Consider the following 26,254-nt stretch of genomic DNA (forward strand, 5'->3'; position numbering starts at 1 on the left):
GGCTGCCTTATAATTCACTGCAAATTTTGAGCTATTTTGATATTTTTTTGTTAAGAACAGCCTGCAAGTGTGGCTGTATTGAATAAACAAAAATTTTGCCATTGTTCATAATACAGCATAAACTCAGTAAGAACAGTAATTATTAGGCTTGAAACTTTTTAGTTTAGTACATAGCAAAGTAACATTTTCGTACCTCAAATATAAAATTAAACAGATAATACAATTAGTTACAGAATGCGAAGTATAATAAGTTGCCCTAAAACCAACAAAATGGTACAGGAAGGAAAGTTGTTTAACAAAATAGCCCATACATTAGCAACTAAACAAATAGCAATTAAGACACTAGCTGGTATCCTGGGAAAAAGCAATCTGCACAAAGACACTACAGAAGACAAATCTATGAAAACCAGACTATTTGATTGATGTAAAAAAAATGTAACTCTTGACCCTCAGAAGTCTGGGCCATACAGAATAATGTTACTGATCATAATGTCTATGAACATCTTAGCTCTGTGAAACAAGTTTCAGAAAGAAACATTTTACTTCTGCCAATACTACAAATGAATTATCATTTCCTTTTAAGCAATAGGATGATTTTATGTACTTGTAAACTGAAAAAAAAAACAGTTTTAAAAATAAAGTAATCAAGTTTTCTAGCTTTGATAATGACGAACATCAACAACTGTATTCATGGAAAATCTTTTGGGGCACCAAGACTTCAGTATAATTATGGGCTGGGCATATCCAGATAACTATTATCATCTGCTTAGGTTGGTGTGTGTGCGTACCATGAGTTCATCAAGTGCTTATGGCCAAGTTTCTGTTTACCATCATTAGTTATCTATCAGTAAAATAGGCAGTAGTAATGCCGACTAAGTGGAATAAATTGATTATTATAAATAAAGCAGTGTCTCATACTGATATGAGGAACAAATTTGTTCTTCTATGCTTACTACCTCAGATTGAGTGGATATAGTAGCTCTATTATGACAGAAATGGTTATATAGTGGGATATACGGTACATTGATTCTGCCTTTGCATTAATTTTACACTAACACACTAGCAAAAATATTATTTTTTAACAAATCAGCACAAATATAGGCTGCAGAAGAGTTATAGGATTATAGGGGGCATAACAGCATTAGTTTGTACATTATATCATTCTTTTGGTACATTAAGAGATTTATTGTTCATCCCCACCTGTTTTTTTCAGGAGCAGAAAAGTTTCCTTCCAGCATAAGAAAAATAATTTAGGGACCACACTCCACAGAACTTTTCATTCTGATGGGGTATTTTATTTTCATTGCAAGGAGAAAATAATAATGAAATACTTTTTTTGTCATGCTACTTTTAAAGTTAAGACAGTCATGTCTCCATTGATGTCGCTTAATTTCTAGATTTAACAATATATTAAAGGAACATTTTGTTCTTGTAGGGGGATTTGAAAGTCTAATGTTACATCAAATGTGCTTTTGTTAAGTGCTGTCAAACAAGAACATAGCTCAAGGTCATAACAAACTTTAAAGTCAAATCATAGGCAGCCTGTGCAGCTCCTGCCCTCTTTCTGAGGCCTCCATGCATGCTACAGAAGGTCAATTATGCTAGAACAAGATGTAAAGAACATTCTCTTCCCTGAAGCCATATTTGCATTCATTAATTTGCTTCTGTTTGTGCTTCCCGAGTCTGAATTATTTTCAACAGTTTTTATATTCCCACCACAAACTGGAACTTGTATAGCACCATCCCACTCCATATTAATATATCACCGTATTAGACATATTGGTAGTTCTTGCTTAATTGGGGTAATTAGGACCAGAATTTGCACTGCTAAGCAATGCATCATAAAGTTCAATGTCACATGACCACACGGTTTAACAATGGTATCCTAGCAGTCCTTGTTGCTATCATTAAGTGAGGATCACAGGTCATTAAACAAGGACCTCACATGACTGTGACTTGCAACTTCCTGCTGACTTCCCACAAATCAACTCAATGTTTGTTGGAAGGTGCAAGTGCACGTAGACTTGGGAGAGGTACTGCTGTAAGATATAAGTGTGGCTGGGCAGGGTTGTACTCCAGAACAAAAGATCCTTAGGATTTCATGCTCCATAATAGAGCGCTTAAAAAGCGACCTACAAACCTTCCCTGCCAGCTTCCCCACTGATTTGCTTGTGGGACCAGTTGTAACTACCACTCATTCAGCACCATTTCAAATGGTCAGTGAATGAGTGGTCACTACCCAAAGACTCCCTGTACATAGACAGATAGACTCCAAGGCCATTCTTTTTTGGGGCAAATAACATGAAGTCTTTAATAAAGAGTAAAAAAATACTAAAACAAAGAAATTAAAGGCATGAAATAGGAAAAGAAAACATAGCTAAAACTAATTTACATTAGTATCATTTATTATGCCTTTCCATAATTACTAACCTTTTCTCAAGTCATCCTTCAGGTTGTTCATGAATACCAGAATGGGGTTCTGTTACAAAACCTGTGACCTATGGAAGAACAATATCTGTGCACATATCTGAACCTATTGTGCAATTTCTGCTATATATGCATACATGTGTACATTCCAAACATACTATTCTCCTTTGGGGTGAGCAATCTTGTGCAGAATGCTGAACATGAGTAAGAAATAATTTATCAAAGAAATTAAAGGCAATAGGAAAGGAAATATAGTTAAACTTAGTTTACATCACAGCATTCACTGTACGTCTCTGTGGATTTCAATCATAGTTAATCATCCTTGCTTCCATATTTTACACATCAATGCCATGTAAATGCATTTCATTCCTAAGAATTCTCACTTCTCTTTTTTTCAGGATCTCATCAATTTCACCCAATCGTAACTTTATTTCCCTCCATTTCAACCCTTCACTTTTTCTTCATATATTTGTTTTGCAATCTGACCCTCATTCATTCTCTCTATATGACAAAACTATCTCAATCTATTTCTTTCATATTTGTTACTCACTTGTGTATTCAATTCATAACCATTCATCACTCATTCATTCATGTTCCTGTTTTTTCTTGTGTCATGACATCTATTTACATACCTCATTCCAATTAGATTCATCTTATTTTTGTGTTTCTTTTGATCTGCATTAAGCTTCACTTCCATATAAAAAAGTGAGCAGAAGCATACTGTTATACACATCATTTTCACTTCTTGTGTAAAAAAATACTCTTCTTTGCAACCACATACAACTTTCTAGCTTTTTGCTAACATGTGCAAGTTTTAAAATTTCTCCATATATTTTCAGATCTTTACTAAACATTCTACCACAGTACACAAATTCATCTACTTCGTCTAGGTTTTCTCTATTTATTATAACTTGCTATTGTTTATGCAGTTTCCCTACTAAATACAAAAGTACCTTGGTCTCTGATATATTAATACAAATATTCAGAGCTATACTCTTTGTTGCATACAGTCTATCTCTACAAATCATTTAGGTTCTCAGCTGATAGCCAGGCATCATTTACCTACACACATTCATTCATTTTATTTATTTATTTCCTGTCTTTATGTTCCTAGTCAAATCACCTCAAATGTCAGCAAAGGAATTACTTATACATTACATTAAGCACCAACAGAACATCACACAACCTTGTCTTACTCCTTGCTCAATATTGAACCACTCATTAAGCATTCTACTCTAATGCTTGCCTATCATTCTTATTGCTATTCTGGAATCAATCTTCAATGTTATATTCATGCAAACTGTTCCAAAATTCAAGCTTACTCACTTTACCTTATTCTTTCTCTAAATGAACAAGCATGCAATAAACTTTCTCAGATTTATACATTTCTCCATGGACCACACTGAAATATTTTTAATTACATTGTAAAGCATTAAGCTTTTAGTCAAGGCCCAAACATGAGGTACTAGTCAAAACATACTTATGTTCAATTATTTATGCATGTCTAAAATGTGATTACATTTTTCTGTTTTGAAAAGATAATTATCTTACGTAAGTTAAAAACACATACAATGACAGTTAATTCTAATTTATTTTGTATCATCTTCAGTATTAATATAAATACATTGATCGTGGCTCTTTCAGGTAATTGGTAAATTATTTCACATGCCTCCTTTTATTAGCTAACAAATTAAATTCACCTGTATGTCCCAATCATATAATTTCTGGAATGAAGCTGTGACTACATTAATTAAGTAAAGTACTACTTTGTAATTTCATATACATAAAATTGGACACTTGATCCTGGGTCCAGAGTAATTGCAACTTAACTGGGCAAATTTCATAGCAAGAATTTTAAACAGTAAACTTACAATATGAAACCTACAATTGAAAATGCTGTATCAAATGGAAAGAAAAATATATATAACATTATCCAAAAATAAACCAAGGCAATGTAAATCACATTTAACACTCAAGTTTAGAGTATTTTGGATGACATAATGTAGATCTGCCCTGCATTTTACCAAAAGCATAAAACATAATGCCCAAATATTTAAAGTTTTTAACATACTCGTGGATGTCCACTCAGCTGTCATCTATGAGCTCTTGGATACTTAGCAACAACCAAGCTTTTAGTTTTACTGTGGTTGATTTTCAGAACCTCCTCATTACAATATGCAGCTGAGGCAAACAAGACTCACTTTAAATTTATTGATGTCCAAGATATCAAATCAGTGTCATCTGCATATGAAAGTATCACAATTGGTTTATTTGTCAACTTTTGGCAATACACAAGTTAAATAACAAAGGGATCTATCAATCTCCTATTCAAATTGGAATTAAATTTAAATATAAATTACTATTAGGAAGAGAGAAGTGACCGGTACAGAGAAGAATGAGAGACTTTTGGTGTTAAATTTAAATAAATTGTATTTTCTTTGCCTTTTGGTATGAAATTTGTATGCATCTTCTTCAGCAAAAAAAACAGTCTTTTTTAATGTATTCAGCATGTTAAAATATGTATATTCAATAATAACGCTAATCAAGAAATTATTTGTATAAAGTACAAGCCAGATAAAAATAAAGAGTAAAGTTATAACCAGAGTATATTTATTAGAACTGTACAAAGCATTCTAAAAAGGTTCTTTGCAATATACAGGAGCATGAATGAAGTTCTTTTCTTCAAATTCTTTAAGTAGGATATCTTTGGGAAGGCTTGTATGGCTGTTCCATAGCTTCTAAAAATAACTATTCTTTATCAGTGTTAACATATATATCCCTGTGGATTCACAGTTACATGAAATTTTATTCATAGTAAGCCATTATATAGGAAAGTTGAACTATTTATACTGAGTACAAACTTGAACACCAAAAGTAGCCTGAATGGTATCAAATCTGAATAAGACCACTTATTTTTATCAATATTAGAAGCTCTGATGGCCTCCTTTTTTTCTTAAAAGTATCCATACTTTTTAAAAATCCATATGGCAATCACTGTCTCATTAGACTACTGAGTACAATCGACAAATAATGTTTAAGACATTATTTGACTCAAAATAAAGTGGTGAAACAGGACTATTTTTCGCTTCAATTCCTATTCAACTTTTATCCAAACCATGTAGTTTAGGTGCTTAGTAACTCAAAACATCATCCATTGCTTCAGGCCAACAGAAATGGGACTGTCATTCATTTTTTTCTCCATAGTGGGAATAAGAAGAATGTTGTTGTTTTTCACAGTGTATTGGGGAGAGGAAAGGTTCATTGTAACATGTCTACGGAGATTCTCAGACATGCAAGTCCCAAAGATGCTTTTACAGAGGATACCTTTGTTTTTCTTTGAAGATGTTCCTTTTCTCATCTAAGAAGCTTCTCCAGCTCTGATTGGATGGTGGGGAATGGAAGGATTTATATTCCTTACAGACAGATGGTCATTTGCATTCCTTTCATGATAAAATGTTCTAAAAATAAAGTTATGATCTTTAGAAAAACCCATAGACATAAAAGACAGATTATGGCCATTTTATTGACCAAGAGAGGCAATACCAATACTGGAACATAATATTCCAGGATTTATTCATTTTATTTATTAAATTTGTTAGCCACTCATCTTGCCGCAATGTATAAAATCACATTAAAATTACAATAAAATATAAGTCATAAACAAAGATGGGGAGGAAGGGAGCAGAATTCAGCATTCAGGAACACAGAATGCTCAAACTCTTCAGGCCATCATAAATGACCAAAGTCAGTATTTTCTACTGTAAGGATTTTTTATCAAATGAACAACCAATTTATATACAATCCTGGAAGAGAAAACAATGCCATATAAGATAGAAATGTGCAAAAACAAAAAAAAGATTGCTCCATAGATATTGAGGAAAGAATCACAGACAAATACAACACGCTTCAGAAATCAGAAAACACTCACCAAAAGTTTCACTATACAAGAAAGAGGTTCAGTGATACCTACTCAACATTTGCCTATCAGATAAGGAATGACCCTAGAAGACACTTCCTCAAGGGAAAAACTGAAAATTGGTGCAAAGCACAGGTCAGTCTACTGTTGGTTCACGTGCCTTCTATAGGACAAGGAGAAACCAATCTAGAAGCAGCTGCATCTATGAGAAGTGAACATAGGGTTTCTAGGGTTTTTGACTACAATTCTTTCTGATCTGTGAGAGCAATTCTGGGGAAGCCACTTCATAACTCCTCTAGAACCAGATCAGATTTTGAGGCAGATTGGCAAGAAAGCTGAGATGCTGCTGCTGTAGAGAAGCCTTCTAGGAGGTACATGAGCTACTCATAACCCAGTAATTGGAAGAAAGTGACTGCTAACATCCAGACACTGCAAATATGAGACAAACCCATTGAAGGATGTTCTGGGGCAAGGAATATGAAAATAGTGGTTTACACTGTCTGATAGCCAGAAGTCACTCAGAGCCAGATGGATGCAGCCTAGATAAATCAGAATTTAATGGATCTGCTCACTAGAGTAGAATACCCACATACACACACATATGACACAGAGAAACATTACAGTCTAGTTTAAATGTATACATATACATGGCGGGGGGAGAAAATCCTGCGACTTTACAAGACAGATGGCATAATGAACAAAGTTGTTACAAAACCTAGTAGTTCTGCTATAAATACTTCAAACTCTCCTCCCAGAGAGGAGCAACAGAAACAGATTGTGAAGTAGGTGTGTGGGGTGTCTAACAATGCTTCAAGCTTTAAGCACATAGCACTTATAAGCAGTATTCTGAATAATGGGAGACGAACTTCCTATAATCTTCTCAGATGTCCTTACCACTCTCTGTATGGACCTTCTATCTAAGGCACTGCTACCACCAAATCAAACAGTGATGCTAAAACATTCTCAATCATGCCTTTGTAAAAAAATGGCCAGGACAGAAGAGAAAGACGTACTCTCCTCATCTGACGCAAGAAATGCAAACACTGGTTTTCACGCTTCACTAAAGATAACGTATGAAGAGACCAAGTCAGATAATTAGTTATCTGCATCCCCAGGTACTTAATACTATTGACCATTTCCACAGCTGCAGCTAAAGAGGTAAGGTGGCTAACTGAAGTTTTCACAGATCCTGGCATGAAATTCACATCAAAGGTGTTGAGAAAAACTATGGGCTCTTTAAGGGGTTAAGTATTTGATATCTGTCCATCTCCAACAACACATGGACTACTGAAAAGTCTGAATTTCAAGAACTGTGAGTCAGACATCTGTTAATGAAAAATCTAACAATTGGGACTTGGTATTGCTTCATTTCCTGTTGTCTACCAGGCAGTATCACCCCTAAGTCTCTGAGATGCAATCACAGACTGAATCCATATCAGTGGAAAAGAAAAGGGCTTCCAGCCAACTTTGCAGGCCAACTTCATGTGCAGCTCGCCTATGAAATTGTATGTAGGGCATAAAGCAAACAGAAGGTATTGTTCAATGATCACACCAGAGAATACGGTAGTATAGCCAGGAAGTTCATTTTCAGTCCTCTGGCCTGTCTATAAGATCAGGAAGAATGACAATTGCCATCCTACAACAAGGAGAAACTGGGGCATGTAAATTATGTATTGAAACTTCCAAGAAAAAAACTCTACCCTAGCTTTCATCACCTGAACACCCAGAAACCTTACTATATCTAGGAAAAGGTGGATCATCCAGAGTCCATTTTATTATCTATTTGATATCATGAAGACCTTTTAATTTTATGGTGTCTTTTAAAACAGTAATTAATATAATTTTATTTTCCCTTTGTATTTTATCTTGTTACTATTCTGCTTTATTGTAATGTTTTATTATATCTTTTAAGTAATTTGTTGTTAATTATCTTGTAAACATTAGCAGCTACATGAATACATGTATATGAGTATGTTTATATATAGTACATGCATATAATTTTATAATAAACATATGTAGAAAGCAAGTAAGTATTCAAAATAAAAATGATTTTATTATCAAAGCACAAATAATTTTAAGCCTGCATATGTTGCTTCTTCAGTACTTTCCGCCTTATATTTATCACTCCAGAGCTTTTTATTAAAGGAGCTATGAACTGGGTATATTTTAAACAAGATTTCCATTCTATTGCAACTTAATTAACATATTCTGTAGTCTCTTTTCAATAAGTTCACAGTTCTATGAAAAAGCTTCAATGCTTTTAAATCCATTTTATCATAAAAATATTTCACAGAATATCTGCAATTGGTGTACATTTCCACCTATCATGTAATACTTCATTTCAATCACTGCTCTCAACACTTGGCTGCATATGAATAGCACAAGCTGCTATAAGGCTGTAGATGTTATATGTGTATCACTATATTAGGTACTGTCAACACAGAACATCAATGGAACAGTTTTGATAATACTTCTAAAACACTATTCAAATAATTGACAACTAAAATGAAGCAAATAGGAAGTCTGAGCCATCTTTCCTGTCATATTGTCACAGAATCATAGATTTGGAAGTGACCATAGTCAAACTTTTCGCACAGTATATAAGATCCACTCTGCTGAACATCTAATTCTCACAGTGCTGTCTAATGTCTATGTATATTTACCCATGCAGTATGACTGTAGTATTATTATTTATCTTTATTATCTTCTTTACTATTCCTCTTATTGATATGATTATGATTACACTGAGAGCTTCTGCAGCAGAGATAAATTCCTTGTCTGTCTAATCACACTTGACCAAATAAAATATTCAGTTTTAGAATATCACAGAAAGATGATCATCCAGCCTCTGTTACAACAAAGGAGAATTTACCACTGCATGTAGAATTCTGCTCTATTAACTGACAGCTCATACAATCAGGAAATTCTTCCTGATGGCTAGCTGGAAACTACTTGCATGTAGCTTTAACTAGATGGTTTTGGTCCTGGCCTTAGGGGCAATAGAGAATAAGTCCTCTCCTTCTTCTGGGTGAAACCTTTTCAGATATTTGAAAACTGAGATCATTCATCTAGTCCAGGGATAGGCAACCTCAGCTCTTTTATGGACTTCAGCTATGCTGAATCAGGAATTCTGGGAGTTGAAGTCCATGAGTCATAAAAGAGCTGAGGTTGCCTACCCCCGATCTAGTCTCTAGACTAAATATATCCAGGAACTTTAATAACCCTTGTAGAGCTTGGTTTCTAGATCCCTGACTAAATGGGGCAGTCCTCCTCTGAACTTATTCCAGTCTGTGGTTGTCCTTTTTCATATGTGGACTGAAGTGAAGAGTAACATAGAACAATTACTTCTTGTGGTCTGAATTTTATATTCCTAATATTGCACCTCAAGATAGCACTTTTCTTTTTAGCAGCTATATCACTTCTGACTCATTTTTAATTTGTGATTCACAAGGATATCTTGATTCTTTTCATACACTAACATGTTAATTTGGAATTCTGGAGCCTGTAGTCTCAATCTGCAAATTGCTTCAAGATATAATTACATTGGAAGCGGCAAAGGAACCAACATTAAATGAATAATGGCCTCAGCAGCTGCATCACGCTACTAGCTCATGTTTAACTTGTGATCAACAAGGAGATCCTATCCTTTTGGGATATATTACCGCCAAGCCAGGCCTTCCCTGTCTTAAACTTAAGCTTTTTATTTTTTTCTATCCAGAAGCAAAAAAAAAAAAAAAAATCACTTTACAATTCCATCCTATTTGATTTGGACCAAGCTTGTCTAGATCTTTTTTAATCTTCTCTTACATGTAAGTCATTATTTACTCTTCCTACTTTAGTGTTATCTACAAACATGAAGTGCCTCCCCAATTCTTTCAGGAAAGCCCTGTGGCACTCCACTTATCTCCTAGACAAAATGTACCCTTTGGATATGGTATTCAGTCAATTGTGAGTCAATCATAACATCATTAGCTGTATTCAATCATTTTATTAAAGAGACTATTATGAGAAACCTTGTTAAAAGTTTTGCTGATGTCCAAGTACACTAGGTCTGTGGCATTCCCATGATCTGCTAAGCTAATATGCAGCTTCAACTATATTGCAGCATTCAACAGAGGAATATGTCAACTGATAGCTCTAAGTCTCTAGTTTTAATTTCACATGACAACCTCTGCTCCATTCCTTTTAAGCAGACCTTCGCTACCCCAGACAGATTGAGACAATCACAGAAGCCTCCATCTATTTTCACTGTAATTGGACATTGTTACTAGCAAACTGTGCTTACAAAAAAAAACCCTAGTATGACATGAGATTAAGTTAGAATAAGACTACAAATGAATCACTCCCCTGCAGAAATGGATCAAAAAAAGATGTAAAAAAAACCTGAAGGCCCATTAAATTTTTATTGTTAGATCTGGTTGATATTTTTTATTTCTTCCTCAGGTTCATCATGGGACAAATGTTTTTGTATGGAGAGCACAAAAAGTTTTCTTCGTCACAACTGTTGCCTTCTATTGATGTTTGGCAGAAGTCAGTGGTGGGATTCAGCCAGTTCGCACCAGTTCGCTAGAACTGGTAGCTAATTTTTTGTTGCCCAGACCCAGAATAGACTTCCACACAGAGAACCGGTTGTTCTCATATTTGAATCCCACCACTGGCAGAAGTGGGTGATTATTTCTGCCTTAACTTTTTTTTTCCTGCCTGATCTTGCTAATGAAAGGCATACTATTGAATATTTTATAATAATTAGTTATTTTCCTTTTGTTAAAAATGTATAGCATAGAATTCTGAAAATTGCTAATATAGAGAGTAAGATTGAAGTCAGTCAACTCCCATTAAGGTGTATGTTATTAATTTCAGTAAGAAATTTTAGACCTACAGATGTCAGGAAACTTAATTTAGATTTTTTGCATGGTATGTATTCATAGTTGGAGTCTGAAGCATTCCGATTAGTAATGCAGGTTTTATAACTATAACAGAGAAGAGATTTACAGGAAATACATCATAGATACAAGGAAAGCCTAATAACTAGCTAGCTACTCCAGTTAGGAGAGTCCAAGTACTCTCTCTCTCTCTGTATCTCTATCTGTGTCTGTGGGTATTCTTGGGAAGAAAGGCAGAAGGAAGTGATCTTTGATTGGCAAAGTTTTAGTCCAAAAATAGACAGAGTAAAAGACAAAGTGGGGTAAATCTCTAACTCTTTATCTACATCTGACTGCCCCCTTGTGGCCCGTAGGTCAGGAAGAACTAAAGTGTTATGTGCTAAGGATATGGACTTTTACAAAAGTAGCCAATGAAATCCATGTTTCTATATTTTTAATGAGTTTTGTGGAGTACAGTTTTTGTGCAATAATGAATCAGTGGATACATTATGGACTACAAACAAATCCAGGATTTTGCATTTAAGGGAACATAAAGAATAGAACTTTCACCTATATTAACAATTATCACCATAGATAGAGTAGAAAGAGTATTTATTTTTTTGAAAAACTTTCAAAATCAAACAAACTTAAATAGCAATCCACATTAATATTCCTATAAAAAAGTGGCAGGAATATCAGAGAAGGAAGGAATTTAAAACTTTTCAAAACATCAAACCTAAAACCATCACAATTGTCTCCAGGTATAATTTAAGGTGTTGTTTGTCACTTTTTAAAGGCCTACATGGCCCAGGACCTAGGTATCAGTTGTTGTTGTTGTTAGTTGCAAAGTTGTGTTCGATCCATCGCGACCCATGGACAACGTTCCTCCAGGCCTTCCTGTCCTCTACCATCTTCTGGAGTCCATTTAAGTTCACGTCTACTGCTTCAGTGACTCCATCCAGCCATCTCATTCTCTGTCGTCCCCTTCTTCTATTGCCCTCAATCTTTCCCAGCATTAGGCCCTTCTCCAGTGAGTCCTTCCTTCTCATTAGGTGGCCAAAGTACTTGAGATTCAGCTTCAGGATCTGGCCTTCTAAAGAGCAATCAGGATTGATCGCTTCTAGGACTGACCGGTTTGAACGCCTTGCAGTAGGAACACCTTATATCAGTGCCTCATAAAATCTAGCGGGGCACCTCTTCAAGTGTCCCTTGATCAGAGAATGTGGAGAATGGTCTCAGTTGCTGCCTCCTTTCTTCAGAATAGTAACCTGATACTGAAATGAACACCTGCCTCCCACTCTTTAGGAAATTGGTGAAAACTTGGTGGTTTCAACAACGTATGCAAATTATGTAAAATAAACATAAACTTAACTCCTTGAACTAAAATTCTGTTTTGAATTTTTTGAATGGAATACTGGAGTATCAAGGGATTTTTTTTTTGTACTGTACTTCTAATTATTTCACAGATGATGTGGTTCAGTGGTGTAATTTTTTTTTTTAAAAAAAGGAAACTAGATGACTTATTTCAATGGAAGATATAATGTTCCCAATTTCACCAAAAACATTTTAAAAAGGGATATCTGTGTTTATAAAATATAACCAAAGAGATCATAATCATAATAAGCATATTACATTTATTCTGAACAAATATACCGTACTTTCCTGCGTATAAGACGACTTTCGCAAGCATTAAAATCGGTGCCGAAGTTGGGGGTTGTCTTATACGCCGGAAATAATGGTAGTTTCCGGCATATAAGACGACTTTCTAGGCATGTGACTCGGCGCCGAAGTTGGGGGTCGTCTTATACGCCGGAATATACGGTAAATGTTAACAGTAATGCCTAACACTAAATACTTCCTTGAATTGAGCTTAGATCCTGATGACTAATATATAGCACATCTATGTAGTTTTCTTCAGAAATCATACTTTTGCTTTTGCCTTCTTTTGCCATTTTTTTAAGAAAAGTTTCCTGCCTAGCCTACAACTCTAGGATTTCCTGATGGTCTCCTGTTCATTATATAAGTATGTCTGATCCTGCTTAGCTTTTGGAGGTTAGTAAGGCAGCAAAAACTCTAAACTCCAAGGGAGTTGCTGAACACTATTCATCTCTTTTAACTCTTATTCAAACTTGAATATTGGAGATTCACTAACTACTGCTTTATGTTCAGCTTAAAAAAGAGCTGCCAGAGAAAAGCCCCATCCACTTTTTTGGCTTGATATTTATTTATATCCTCCCTTTATTATTTTTATAAATAACTCCAGGTGGTGAACATACATAATATTCCATCCGCCTTCTATTTTCCCCACAACAACCATCTTATGAGGGTAACTTAGCCCCAACTCACCCAGTTTTCCTCATGCTGAAGTTGGGACCAGAACTCACAGTCCCCCGATTTCTAGCCTGATGCCTTAACCACTAGACTAGATCAAACTGGTTAAACATTAGACCAAACTATATTAACTTATAAAGCTGTGTATACACTAGACAAAATTATATTAACTTATAAAACATATAATGAATATAATTCCTTATTCCTTGAAAGGAAGTAAAAGATTTCTCCAATACAGTACTGCAGTAAGGGTCATTCTTGGTAATTTACTGTCAAGACAGATGCTTCCCATCTACAATCTTGCATTAAACAACAGATATTTTAACATATTGTATTACACTATCTATCTTAGTGAACTGCCCATCTTGTAAAATCATTTTAATTATGTTATTTTCTCTGTACAATCTTCCACATCTACAATTATTTATAGTATTATTGTCTTGGTTTCTTTCTAGTCACAGCTATTAACATTGTTGCAACAGTTCCTAAATGGAGATATTCATTTGATTTATTGTTTAATGACTAGATGAAAAGGCTTCAATGGGGATTTTTCTTTCTTTCATAAAGTTCCCTCCCTTTGCTTTCTTCCAAATGTTTAAGACATTACTTTGGTCAAGGAACAGGACTGATTTTTCTACTCAAAATGGCAAATTCTTGTTTTGCCACTGCCACCTATTTCTGGATAATCACATTAGTATAATCTCTGAATTTTGCTAGATTCAATTTCAGCATCAATGAAGGTAAAATGCCAACCTATCAAGATGGATGATTTGTTTTAATTTTCATAGAGATTTCCTCAACTTTAACTTTGCCCTTGCTCTCCCCTTCATCTCAATCATTCCTGCTCTCTTCCACAGCTACCTCCAAATGCCCATCTGTCAGTTTCATTTAATAGAAACCTATAATTCCAAGGTAATGGATGCACTTGGCTAAGGAAAGATAATCTCTTTGGGCTCGCTTCAGTTGTTTCATCCCTGTTATCATATTAATACTGATTAAATGCAAAGCACAATATTTAAGTGAGACTGCACATATTATTTAAGGATGACAAAAGCAGACAATGTTGGGCCCGCACTTTGATTCGCACAAAGAAACAGCCCATTTAAAAAAAAATGACTGAGTCTTATTTGAAGGATGCTTGGGATCAATACTATACACTACCAACTCATCAACCATAATACACTGCTTGAAGAGGCATGGGTCTGTAAAGTAACATGAATGCACCGAGCATGATTACATGATGTTGCTGCAGATCATTAATTAGAATAGATTTTTGAAGTAATACAAAAAATGTATCTTGGGTTTCATCATTCAGAAAAATTAATAAAATGGGCATGAGGCTAGATTTTGAAATAAAACTTATACCTAAAAGGAAAGCACTGTTATGAACTAAAGCACATGTACAAAACAAGGCATGCTATACGTTTTAAGAAATGTGTGAATTTGTTTTACTGAAGTAATGAAGTTATCATAACTTTTTAAATGTTAAAAGTCAACAGCAAAATTCAGAAAACGTATTAAAATTGTTTGTGATACCATTCAGAATGTTGGTAGGAGAATTATTAAAGACTCTTGCCGCATTAACTTTTAATTGTAATGGGAGAATTTGGAAAACTAAGAATTGATCCTACAGGCATCAGAGCTATAACAGATAACAGTTTTATTAAACATAGCAAATAGGAAGGGAAGCAAATAGGAAATGGGAAGCCCATGGAAAAGAAACATAACATTAAGTGAAACCGTCACAGGTGAGTTTGGTGAAGCACAACCAACACAAGGACCTCTCAGTTTTTGAGGCCTCATGAAAAGATTTCCCAAAGGTTTATTGCACAACGCCCACCACTGGATCACTTTTTTGTAGTAATCAGTCCTTAGTCATTGAAGGGTGCAAAGAAATGGCCACTTTCTACACAGCCTTTATTGTTTATATAGAGTTTTACAAATAGCAAAAGATACTGCATGGCAATAGTATTTCATTGGCTAAAATCCTTTACCAATCCTCAGGAGTAAAAAGCTAGAGGCCATAAACAGGGAAACTTGTTGTTCACCAGCCAGCCTTATCAAACTGGCAAGGTCACACAGACCTGCACACTTTCACGTCACTATGGTGATATGGGGGGGGGGAGATAGATGCAGAACAAAGACACAAGCGTTGGGGGGGCAGTTTTCTGCGCACGACTTTTGCCTGTCTCTCACTTCTACACTTTTTAAATTTACACCCCCGCTTGAAGATGGGATGCTCCAGAACAAATAAGACAGACCCCTACCCCCAAACACAACTGGGGGGAGGGAATTGGGCAACTACCCCACTTCCTCTGGCAACAGCATCTTTTCTAGACTGTAGCACAGTAAAGGGAAGAAACCAGGTCAAAAAATTCTAATAATTTTACTGAATAAAGGCACCGCTCATTCTCCTCCCTGCTAGGACTAGACGCAAATGTTTTTTTCACTAAAAGCTCCTAAAGCCTATGCACTGTACATAGTCATCTAAAATGTACAGATTCATGAGTATGGAGTTTGAACCCCCAAAATAATATTGAATTATCCAATTATGTCAGATTTTCCCCTTCAACTAACCATATTACCATGCCAAATTATTTTTAAAGACATGTGACAATATTCTAATTCTCTCAACTGCGCTTATGTTCCTATGTATTTATTCAAACCAGTATCATTAAACATAGCCTAAACTTGTGCTGCAGTGATAGCCAAGGACTTTGTTATGAAGTAAAAAGGTTGAATGGCCAAGTTTTGAACCTGATCTATCATCCACAAATCTTGTTCATATACGATTTTCCTCTACCCACCCTTCTAAATAGAGCACAAGAAGCTATGATACAAATCATGGACATAATCATTGTATTCTCCTGTTCTCAAATATTTGCAGGGTATCATTCAGGAAACAGCAAGTTTCCATAACACAAAAATCTACTCAGTTACCCATGCTGCTCAAAATTTTGAACATCAAATACATAAAGAGAAAGAAATTGAAAAACAATATTCACGATCTATTCTACAACCTGATCTCTAGTCAACCTAACAGAACAATTCCAGCATTTACAATATATTTATAAAATGGGGATTACAGACCAGTTTAACAATGGAAGGATATGAATCTTAAAAGAGAATACAATAAAATGTTACCTAAATTATGTGCTTATACACACTTATACACACTTAGTAGAGATGAGCAAAATTATAACACAATTACTGCAAACAACACATATACATTAGGAAAAGTTATCACAAATATATTTGAGCACATTTTGGCATATGTACAAAAATAGCTAAAGGGTTTATGGTGTGATACCTATACAAAACTATTACAAATGGCAAATACAGGCAACTGCACTTTAAATCAAATCAAACTAACCAGTGTACAGTTCATATTTAACTTAATTAACTAAAAACTCTTTACAATGAATTCCTGAGTTAATCAAGTAAAGCAAATGAGATTCCCTAGATTTGCCCATTCTCACTGTAAGGATTGAAGTACATGTGTTCAATAACCTCTCTTTTTAAATAAGTTAAACCATATCTTTAAAAAAAAAAAAAAACTAATAAGTTTCTAAGTTCCAGCCAAGCACAAGGAATGTATTTCAATTTATTTTATACTTCTATCACTGTTGTTGTCATTTTGTCATTTGGGGATACTCTTAGGATGGCATACACAGTAATGGAAAAGATCCTTCCTGCAGGAAATAGTATTCACCATGCATACAGTTTCAAAATAAGTAAAAAGATGTGCACTACAGCAATGCCCAAAAGAAAAAGTTCACCTAGGTATTGATATGCATGGAAGATAGCCCTGACTGTGTTTAATTTTTCTTTTTTAAAAATTGAAATGATATGAATGTTCTTAATAATGGGCTGAAGTAATAAAATAGCTGAGTTCAACATTATATTGTTTATGGGAGCAGCATAAATATAGCTGCCATAAGAAGAGATATTCAAGAAAGTCATGCAACCATGTAAAACATTTTCTTGCTTTACAGTAAAGGCATCTGGATCCTCTAGCTGATAGACTGAAAATAACCTTGCAAAAATTTATTCATGAAGATCAATGTGGGGTTGTTGTTTTTTTACCTAAAAGTCAGTTAAAAGACAATGTCAGATGTGTTGGACATTCTAGAATATTTGGAATACAATGAAAAACAAGTTGCATTAATTTTTTTTATGTAGAGAAAGCTTTTGATAATCTGAACTGAACTTTGTTATTTAAAATTTTGGAAAATATGAACTTTGGAGAGAATTTCATAAAATGGGTAAAATCAATCTATACTCCACAGAAAGCACAAATTACTGTTCATGGAAATTTAACTAAATCATGTGAGATATAAAATTTTTATTGTTTTGATTCTTGAAATTTTTAATGGAGATATAAGAGGGAGGAGAAGACGGTGGGTGTAAAAATTAAAAAAGAGACTTACAAGCTGAGAATCATCAAGTTTTTGCAGATGATTTGATGCTGATTTTTGAAAATCCCTTAAAAAACTGAATTCTTAACAGGAAAATTAAAAAAAACTGGACACAAGTTGGTTTCAAGATTAACAAACAGAGCACAAAAATGTTAACAAAAATATGAAGATATAAGATCAAGTAGTATTGATTAATAAAATGTATTTTAAGATCGAGAAGTAAAACACTTGAGCATCAATTTGACAAATATGAATTGTATGTTATTTCAAAATAAACATGTTAAAATATGGAATGAAGTTTAAAAAGATAAGTTAAGATGGCAGGAAATAAACTGTTACTGGGGAAAATTTCTCTGGTTAAGATGAATGTTTTGCCTAGAATATTATTTTTATTTCAGACAATACTCATTCTGACAACTGATGTGACAATTAAACCATCCAATAACAGAATGATGTATCTAAATTTGTATGGCGGGGGGGGAACCAAATAAGGTATTACAAGATGCAAAAGAAAAAAATGATTGAATTTATTTCATTTGATAATCCAATAATTGTCATCTTGTTTTTTTAGGAAAGGTTATCAAAAATGTTGTCAGCTTGCAGCTCCAGTGGGCCCCAAAAGAAATGGATTATTCAGATCCCTTTCAGTTGGGTTAAAGCCAGAATGTAGTACTCAGAACTGCACTGATTGTGATTTCCAGGGAAGAAATGGCAGATTGAAGACACCCCTGTGAGAAGCAGAGCTGATGACTGTGGCTAAAAACAAAGTACTAATGAGTAAATATTGGCTCCTTCATCCCTCTCTGGAAAAAGAGAGCATGTGGGATTACCCACATTGTGTTCTATATATGGAGGTTGCTTCTCAACAAAGAGACTGCAGGGCAGTGGTGGCCAAAGGATGGGAGAACCAGGAATCAAGGGAATTTGCCATTCTTGCTCCAGCTATAGTAAAAGCTGTGAGAGGACAAAAAGTTCATACTTCCTTTACTAACCAGCTTTGGAAATTGCCTAACTGCTTTAAAGAAGCTAGACATTTTCAAAATGACAAGGCTGAAAACAGCAGGAGAGTGCCTTCAATCCTTAATATAAAAAAATAAAATAAAAGTGCACCTTCATAAGCTTTAGGAATTCAAAATAAACAGCAAAAAGCTAGACAAAATTTTGGCTATAAAAAAACTTAAATGGATTAAGGGCTAAAAAAAATACTGGAATATTTAATTTTCAATATTAATATTTTGAAATTAATTTTTTTAAAAATAAATGCATTTTCATGGGAAAGAAAAATTTCGTTTCTATATTGGAGACATAATAAGATAAGCAGCTTTAAAATGGCGTTCAGAGATATTGTTGAGGAATGGGGACTTTGAATCAACAATATTATCTACATTGTGTGTTTTTAAGAACACCCTGTTTCCAGAAGAAACTGTTACACCAGAAGATGAATGTTTATATATTTAAAACTTTAAAGTCTGTTTGATCGTTGTAATTAACATTTTAGCCTGCCTAAAAAAAAAAAATGCTGGGAGTTGTAAACTAGCACCATGGGTAAGAGGTTTACCTTGAATTGTAAGTTGTAAGGGAGTTTAACCTAACCTTTTGAGATCCCTACAGACAAGTAACTGAACATGGAAACCAGTGAAGCAGGGGGCTCTTGTTTACCTAACCTCTGCACTGGTAAGAGACATCAATCCCTGCCTTATTAAAGAAATGCATACACCAACCTGGCATGCTGGCTGAAACAGCTCTCTCAAATTCACAGTTTCTCAGAGGTCGAAGGAAGTTCTGGAGAGGCCTGTTCCATAAATAAAATCCTTCTGCTTGGCGATAACTAAATTGTATTAAGGCTGGCTCAGACAGCTCCAATTAAAACTCTTTGGTGGGGTTGGACTAGAAAACTCTACCCTAGATTGCTCACAGATAGGAGCTTTCTCTTTATTTTCTTCTTTACCTTGTTTGTAAAAGAAAAATGGAAGAGAATCCGCAACCTATGCCCCCAACTGCACTAATAACCTTAAGCACAGCAACTTGCTTTCAAAATTGAACTTTTACCCCAAAAAGTAGGTTATTAAATCACATAGGTTTCCAACTTTCCTTAATAAATCAACTCCATCCTTAGATTTGAGGGATCTTAGCTCCACACATGATATTTTTAATGAAAGAAAGGGCAGAATACAAACAGGAGAGGTACAGCCATTCTTACAGCATATAGTTATTGCAATTTCAAAGTCTTGTACATCATGACTTTTAAAAAAATATCACAAATAGGCAAATTGATATGCAATGACCAGCTTTCTGATTTTAGCTATCTAAAATTACCAAGTTTAACTGAGACCAATCTTGGAGAGGCCCTCACTTCAATAAATGTGAACAATCATGTACGTATAAACATAACTGTGTGTGTATATATTAGATACAAATAAGTTCTCAAAGACTTCCTAACTTTATGCAGGACATTCAACTATATTGAAGAGTGAAAGAAATTCAATAATGTTACCTGCAAGTTCTGCTAAAATGAAGTTTTTTTAAAAAAATGTTTTCTATATAGATTAGTAGATTCTATTACCTTCCATTTGTCCATGAAGATGCTGTTTTAAAATGAAATAGCCTGTCATGATGCTAGGGAAAATATTGCCAGCAGCTGGAGACAGCAATATAAGCTATCGTAACAAACAAGGGTTGAACTTCAGAAATCCTACTATTACCAAAACAAAGAAAAGTTCAGAAAAAAAAGAGAAGAGCAACAAAGATGATCAGAGGACTGGAGGCTAAAACATATAAAGAACGGTTGCTGGAATTGGGTATGTGTAGTCTGATGAAGAGAAGAACTAGGGGTGACATGATAGCAGTGTTCCAATATTTGAGTGGCTGCCACAAAGAAGACGGAGTCAAGTATTCTCCAAAGCACCTGAAGGCAGGACGAGAAGCAACGGATGGAAACTAACTGAAGAGAGAAACAACCTAGAACGAAGGAGAAATTTCCTGACAGTTAGAACAATTAATCAGTAGAACAACCTGCCTCCAGAAGCTGTAAATGCTCCAACACTGGACAACAGTCTGAATTGGTATAGGGTTTGTCTAAAATGGTATAGGGTTTCCTGCCTGAGCAGGGGGTTGGACTAAAAGACCTCCAAGATCCCTTCCAATTCTATTATTATTACTATTATTATTATTATTAATAATAATAATTTACAATATTTCATATTGTTATGGAACTAGATAAAATTAACATACTAAGATGTCAATGGAAATGAGGCTACCATTGAACATGTGATTTGCAACAAGCAGTGAATACAGAAAAATCCCACTTCAACAGGTTCACATGCCGAAAAAATTAAAGAATAGCAGTGACCTGTCAAGGTAATAGGAATAGAAAATTAAAGCTTCCAGAAATTAAATATAAGGAGTCAGTTAAGAGAGTGAATATTTGCTCTTAGGCAAGTTTTACACAAATAGAATACATTTTGCCTTTGCCTTTTGTTTTGATTTGATGTTTTCTTCAATTGTCATGGGAAAAGTCTAGCTATGAGGTCACTAAAAACTGGTATCAACTTGATGGCACATGATTAATAAATCTTCTCCAATGCTGATTGGAAGCCAGTATGAGCAAAACCACAGCCAATACAACAGGGCTTGGAACTAGCAATTTGGATAGCAAGCTATAGTCAGTGAAGGTACTTGAGATAAGATTATGTTTTATTTTATTGGCTGATATCTGAGCTATATAAATATTTTCTGCGGGTGTGCTTAGATCCTTTACTAGAAGGAGAAGCTGGCTGAAATCAACTTGTTCAGAACAACTGTTCATTTCTTTTCTCTTATCGTATTCAATTGTCTTCTAGTGTCTGACTTGGCTACATATAAAAGGTTTAGAATTCTTAATGAACCAATAATATTAATTTTGAGAAGGATCTAGCCTTAAACATATACTTTCACCAGCAAAAGCTATAGAGGAAGTGTGCACCACTTAATTTCTTTCTGATAAAACAGCGCTATTGGAGCTATAGGGAATGTGCCACAAGATTGTAAAAAAAAAAAAAAAAAAAAATCTGAAGCCTTCTCAGGAGCATCCGGGAGGCCGAAGCAATCACATCCTGTCTTTTACATCCATGCCCCGTTACACCTCAGCTCCTTAATCTCTGCTTCTGAAAATAACAGTTTATGCAACAATACCTATACTGAAAGGTATCTGTAATAAAGATGGATATTAAAGGATTAATTTAGCTTCTTTGCAATCTCTTGCTCCTCGTCATACAATGCTTCAAGTGCTCCCCCAGCTATTTTCCTGTTTCTGATATAACAATTTTAAAAATATAACTAGCTGTTTTAATATCATAAACAACATTCTCTTCAAAAACTATTTTACACTACCTACCATATTTTTTTTGTTCGCAATTTGAGTTTTTTCTTGTTCCATTTCCTAAAAAAAGTTTGTTTGTTTTTTTGACATTACTTCTTAAATACGTTGCTGGTCAGTTAATAGTATTTTTGTTGACATGTCACAGACTTTCTAACTGTGCTTTTGGTAGTTTTGATACTTTCCAAATATTCTGGAGAGATCCGATTATTATCCTTATGGTGATGCAGTGGCTATAATGCAGTATTGCAGGCTAACTCACTGCTTACTGCCAGGAGTTCGATTCTGACTGGCTCAAGGTTGACTCAGCTTTCTATCCTTCCAAGGTTGTTAAAATGAGGACCCAGATTGTTAGAGGCAATATGCTACTCTGTAAACTGCTTAGAGAGGGCTGTAAAGCACTATGAACTGGTATTGTTATTATTCTCTCCAACTCCTTGACTCTTTTATATAAAGTTCTTGTCTTCAACAATACAGAGGATTTGATACATTTTCATTTACGTGTTGGGTTAACACAGTTTCTTGTGCCTTTGGGAACAAACCCACACACACACAGTTAATGACGGCTAATTTAAAGCAAGCTGAATTGCTTTAAAAGCCATGTTTTCTTGAGAAAGCTAGCTTTAAAAATCATAGTTATATTAATCAGTTCTCAATATGGGCAATACAGTAGTTATCTCCGAGTAAGTGAGGATTAAATAAAAGAGGCAGCAAACATTTCTGCATTTATTTTTCTAGTTATAAAGAAGTGACACAGAGGAGAAACACAGACTTGTAAACATAGGAGACTCAGATTATACACCTCCTGTAACTAAGACCTAAATGCTGCTAGAGAAAAATATATATATTTCATATAAATTTCTAGTTGTACTTCCTGGGTTTCCTAAAACAGTAGAGTAGCTTGGTATTCCAAAACAGAAATGTATTCCAAACATATATCTGTTTAGAGAGCACACAAAATAAATCTTGATCCAGAAATCAAGAAAATAAGTCTTGAATGTGAAAATCAAGTCAGCTAATTACCTTAAGATGTTATAAAACCAACTCAACACATACTTATAAGTCAGACATTTTTAGTGCTGTTGAAGTGAGCTCAATACTCTGGTTTTTCTTCAGATCATATAAATATTTCGCCTTTTACTGGAAGGTGGACTTTTTCCTTTGGGTGAATGCTACCAACATCAAAATAATCCAGATTCCCATATATTATCTTTCCATAGTTTAATCCGTTCTAAAAAGAATTGTAAAAGAAAAGTGATGCATCCCTGGCCATCACCTTCTGATGGCTTCGGTCTATAATGTAGCAACAGGGAAGATTTATGCTTCAAATACACTCTTAAGGATTTTCATTTTTTGTTAATTTCAGAAAGTAAGGGGAATGGGAATTATAAAAGAACAAGCAAAGTTTATCTCCACCTTTTAAAATAAAATGCAATTTACTGACTTACAGTTTCAACAATTTGCCCTTGGAATTTTGCATTCACTTCTTGTTGAAATCCAGCTCGCTTCAGATCAACATAGCAAACCTATATTGGCCACTGGTTCTGATTTTTTTCTTTAAATAAATGGAAGGCAACTAGGAAACTCACCTAAACTCCATTTGCCCTAAAGACTAAGATTATCCTGTTTTAATGCACACACAAGAAAAAAATTGCGAACAGCAGGAAGTCTCACAGAATTTCAATGATAAGCCATTTTCTTTTGGAGTCTTTGAACATGTCAACTCATCTCTGGAGAACCAAAACAATCTAATTCTACTTACTTAACTGAAATTGCACTGTCTCATTGACCTCAGAAACCACCATATGTTACTAATTATGAATATAAAAATCAACTTACCTGTTGCTATTAATTTGGCAGTAGATCAACAACTGATTAAAAATCTAAATAAAACTTCCTTTATATAGAACTCTCTAATTATAACATGCTTCATCTACATTAACATAATTATGTACTTCTTTGACTTCAAATCTATTGTTTCTATATGCAGTGTATGATTGGAGATGGGTGTTCGCAGGGGCTGTAGGAGGGGAATATGCCATGCAAGATTTTATTAAAAAGTACTGTGGCTGCTCTGCAAGTTTTGGGGCCTTGAAGATAGTGTGTTGGGGGCGAACCAGGAAGGAAGGTAGGGGCGCCTCAAGAGGACTTTACAAAGACAGCTTGGCTTGCAACTCAATAAGCTCCAATGAAAGAGGGGAGGAAGAGCAAGGCCAGTGTGGTTTCTGGCATTGTGTGGGGGGGGGGGTGCACAGGCAAACAGCAAGGCCGGCACGGATTCTAGTGTTGCAGGAGGCATGTTGGGGGGCAGAGGCGAACAAAGGTGGTATGCGGCTTGGGGAAGCTCCGCCATTGCCACACCGACCTGACACCTAACAGGCAGTTTGGTTGCCCCCAAGCCGCGCACCACATCCATTCGCCTGCCTTGCTATTCATGTTCCCCCTGCAATTGCAGAAGCTGTGCTGGCCTTGCAGTTCACCTGTGCACCCCCCCATGCCCCCTGCAATGCCAGAAGGCACCCCCCCACACCCCCTGCAATTGCAGAAGCTGTGCCTGCCTTGCCATTCGCCTGTGCCCCCTCATGCCACCTGCTATTACAGAAGCTGCACCGGCCTTGCCATTTTCCTACACACACACCCAGCACCCCTGCAACACTAGAAGCCACGCTGCCTTGCTCCTCCTCCCCTCTTTCATTTGAGTTGAGATGCAAGCCAAGCTGTCTTTGTGACATCCCCTTGAGGCCCCCTTCCCAGTCCCCCAATACACTCTCACCTGTCTGCCCCCCCCCGTGGCCCTGGCGGCTGCTACTCCCATTACTACTCCCCCTCCGGTCCTGTTGACTGATCTGCAAGGCCCCAAAACTTGTGGAGTAGCCACAGTACTTAAAAAAAATCTTGCATTTCATACTGCCCCCAGACCCCACGCTGCCCCCACAGCACCACTGCTTCTGCCTGCCACCCAACTGGCTAGGGCTATTTGTCTCATGCAGCCAAAGGCCCGGGACAAACAGTGTCTGGGTGAATGGACAGGGACGATAGGCGAGGGGCAGAGGGCCATGGAGAATGGCTGGGGGAGGGCCAGCAGAGTAGGAAAGCTGGGTGTAAATGGGCTGAGATGGGTGACTTCCATGCCTGAATGTCCTAAACCCTCTGCCATGGGCCGCAACATCTTCATTCTAAATGTTTTCTTCTGATTTATTGACTCATGAGGCTTATAAAGAATTGTCCTACATGTTTGTTCAAAACCAAAAGAAATATTAGGTGGTACTCTGACAACTAAATTCTCTGGACACAAAAATCATTCTGATTGAAGACATTGCCATACCAAGTCTTTAAACTTCTAGTTACCAAATCGTTGTCTTCTTCCATGTCTAGATCAAACTTTAAAGTGCCAGAATTGAAGCCACCTTCTTGGCTTTGTCTTAGCCAAAAATAAGTCATTATTGGTACATGTTTCTGGTAATATCCGACATACCAGCAGATGGCCCGGCCTCTGTGTTTCTCCACATTCACCTAGTGTGTTGTTATTCACTAAGAGCTTCCACCAGAGCAAATTGGTTTTACATTTAGGCATTCCAACTCTCAACCTATTCGGGGTCTTCCGAGGGAGGTCAGATATCCGGTTAGTTACCAGATGTCCTCTTGGCTTAGTAGATGAATACAAAGATAGCAGTAGCTGGTAATAAGCCAGGGAAACATTTGCATGTACTGCATCTTCTACACCTTTTCATCTAATCAATGCTAAAAGTACATTAACAAGTAAGTTGTTATGCCTTTGCATTTCTTTATGGCATTATTTTTTAGCAGTCATCTAATCAACTTTGCAGTTTTTTTCCTGACAAAATGCTAAAGGAAACCAAGGTATTACAGCTACACACAAATAAAGAGTATGTACATACAAAAAGTCAGCAAGACAATATTAGATACAGTCTAAGAGTCTTCACTT

The 26,254-nt window shown here is 35.7% G+C and overlaps 1 protein-coding gene across 3 annotated transcripts in view; it reads right to left on the bottom strand.

The window, feature by feature from the left end:
* Window positions 1-26,254, bottom strand: part of EEFSEC (eukaryotic elongation factor, selenocysteine-tRNA specific) — a 165,331-nt gene that overhangs the window by 20,285 nt on the left and 118,792 nt on the right. Inside the window, exon 7 of one of the 3 annotated variants that reach the window (XM_039357370.1) lies at window positions 5,830-5,885. The exons of the other annotated variants lie outside the window; for them this stretch is intronic. Coding sequence (XP_039213304.1) covers window positions 5,842-5,885 — 44 coding nt within the window. The 3' untranslated portion in view covers window positions 5,830-5,841. Of the gene's footprint in view, window positions 1-5,829; window positions 5,886-26,254 lie in introns of those variants that run through there. 3 annotated transcript variants of the gene reach the window in all.

The sequence above is a fragment of the Crotalus tigris genome, unplaced genomic scaffold (genome assembly GCF_016545835.1).
Source record: "Crotalus tigris isolate CLP2741 ecotype Arizona unplaced genomic scaffold, ASM1654583v1 scf7180000018916.1150873, whole genome shotgun sequence".
Classification (NCBI taxonomy): Eukaryota; Metazoa; Chordata; class Lepidosauria; order Squamata; family Viperidae; genus Crotalus; species Crotalus tigris.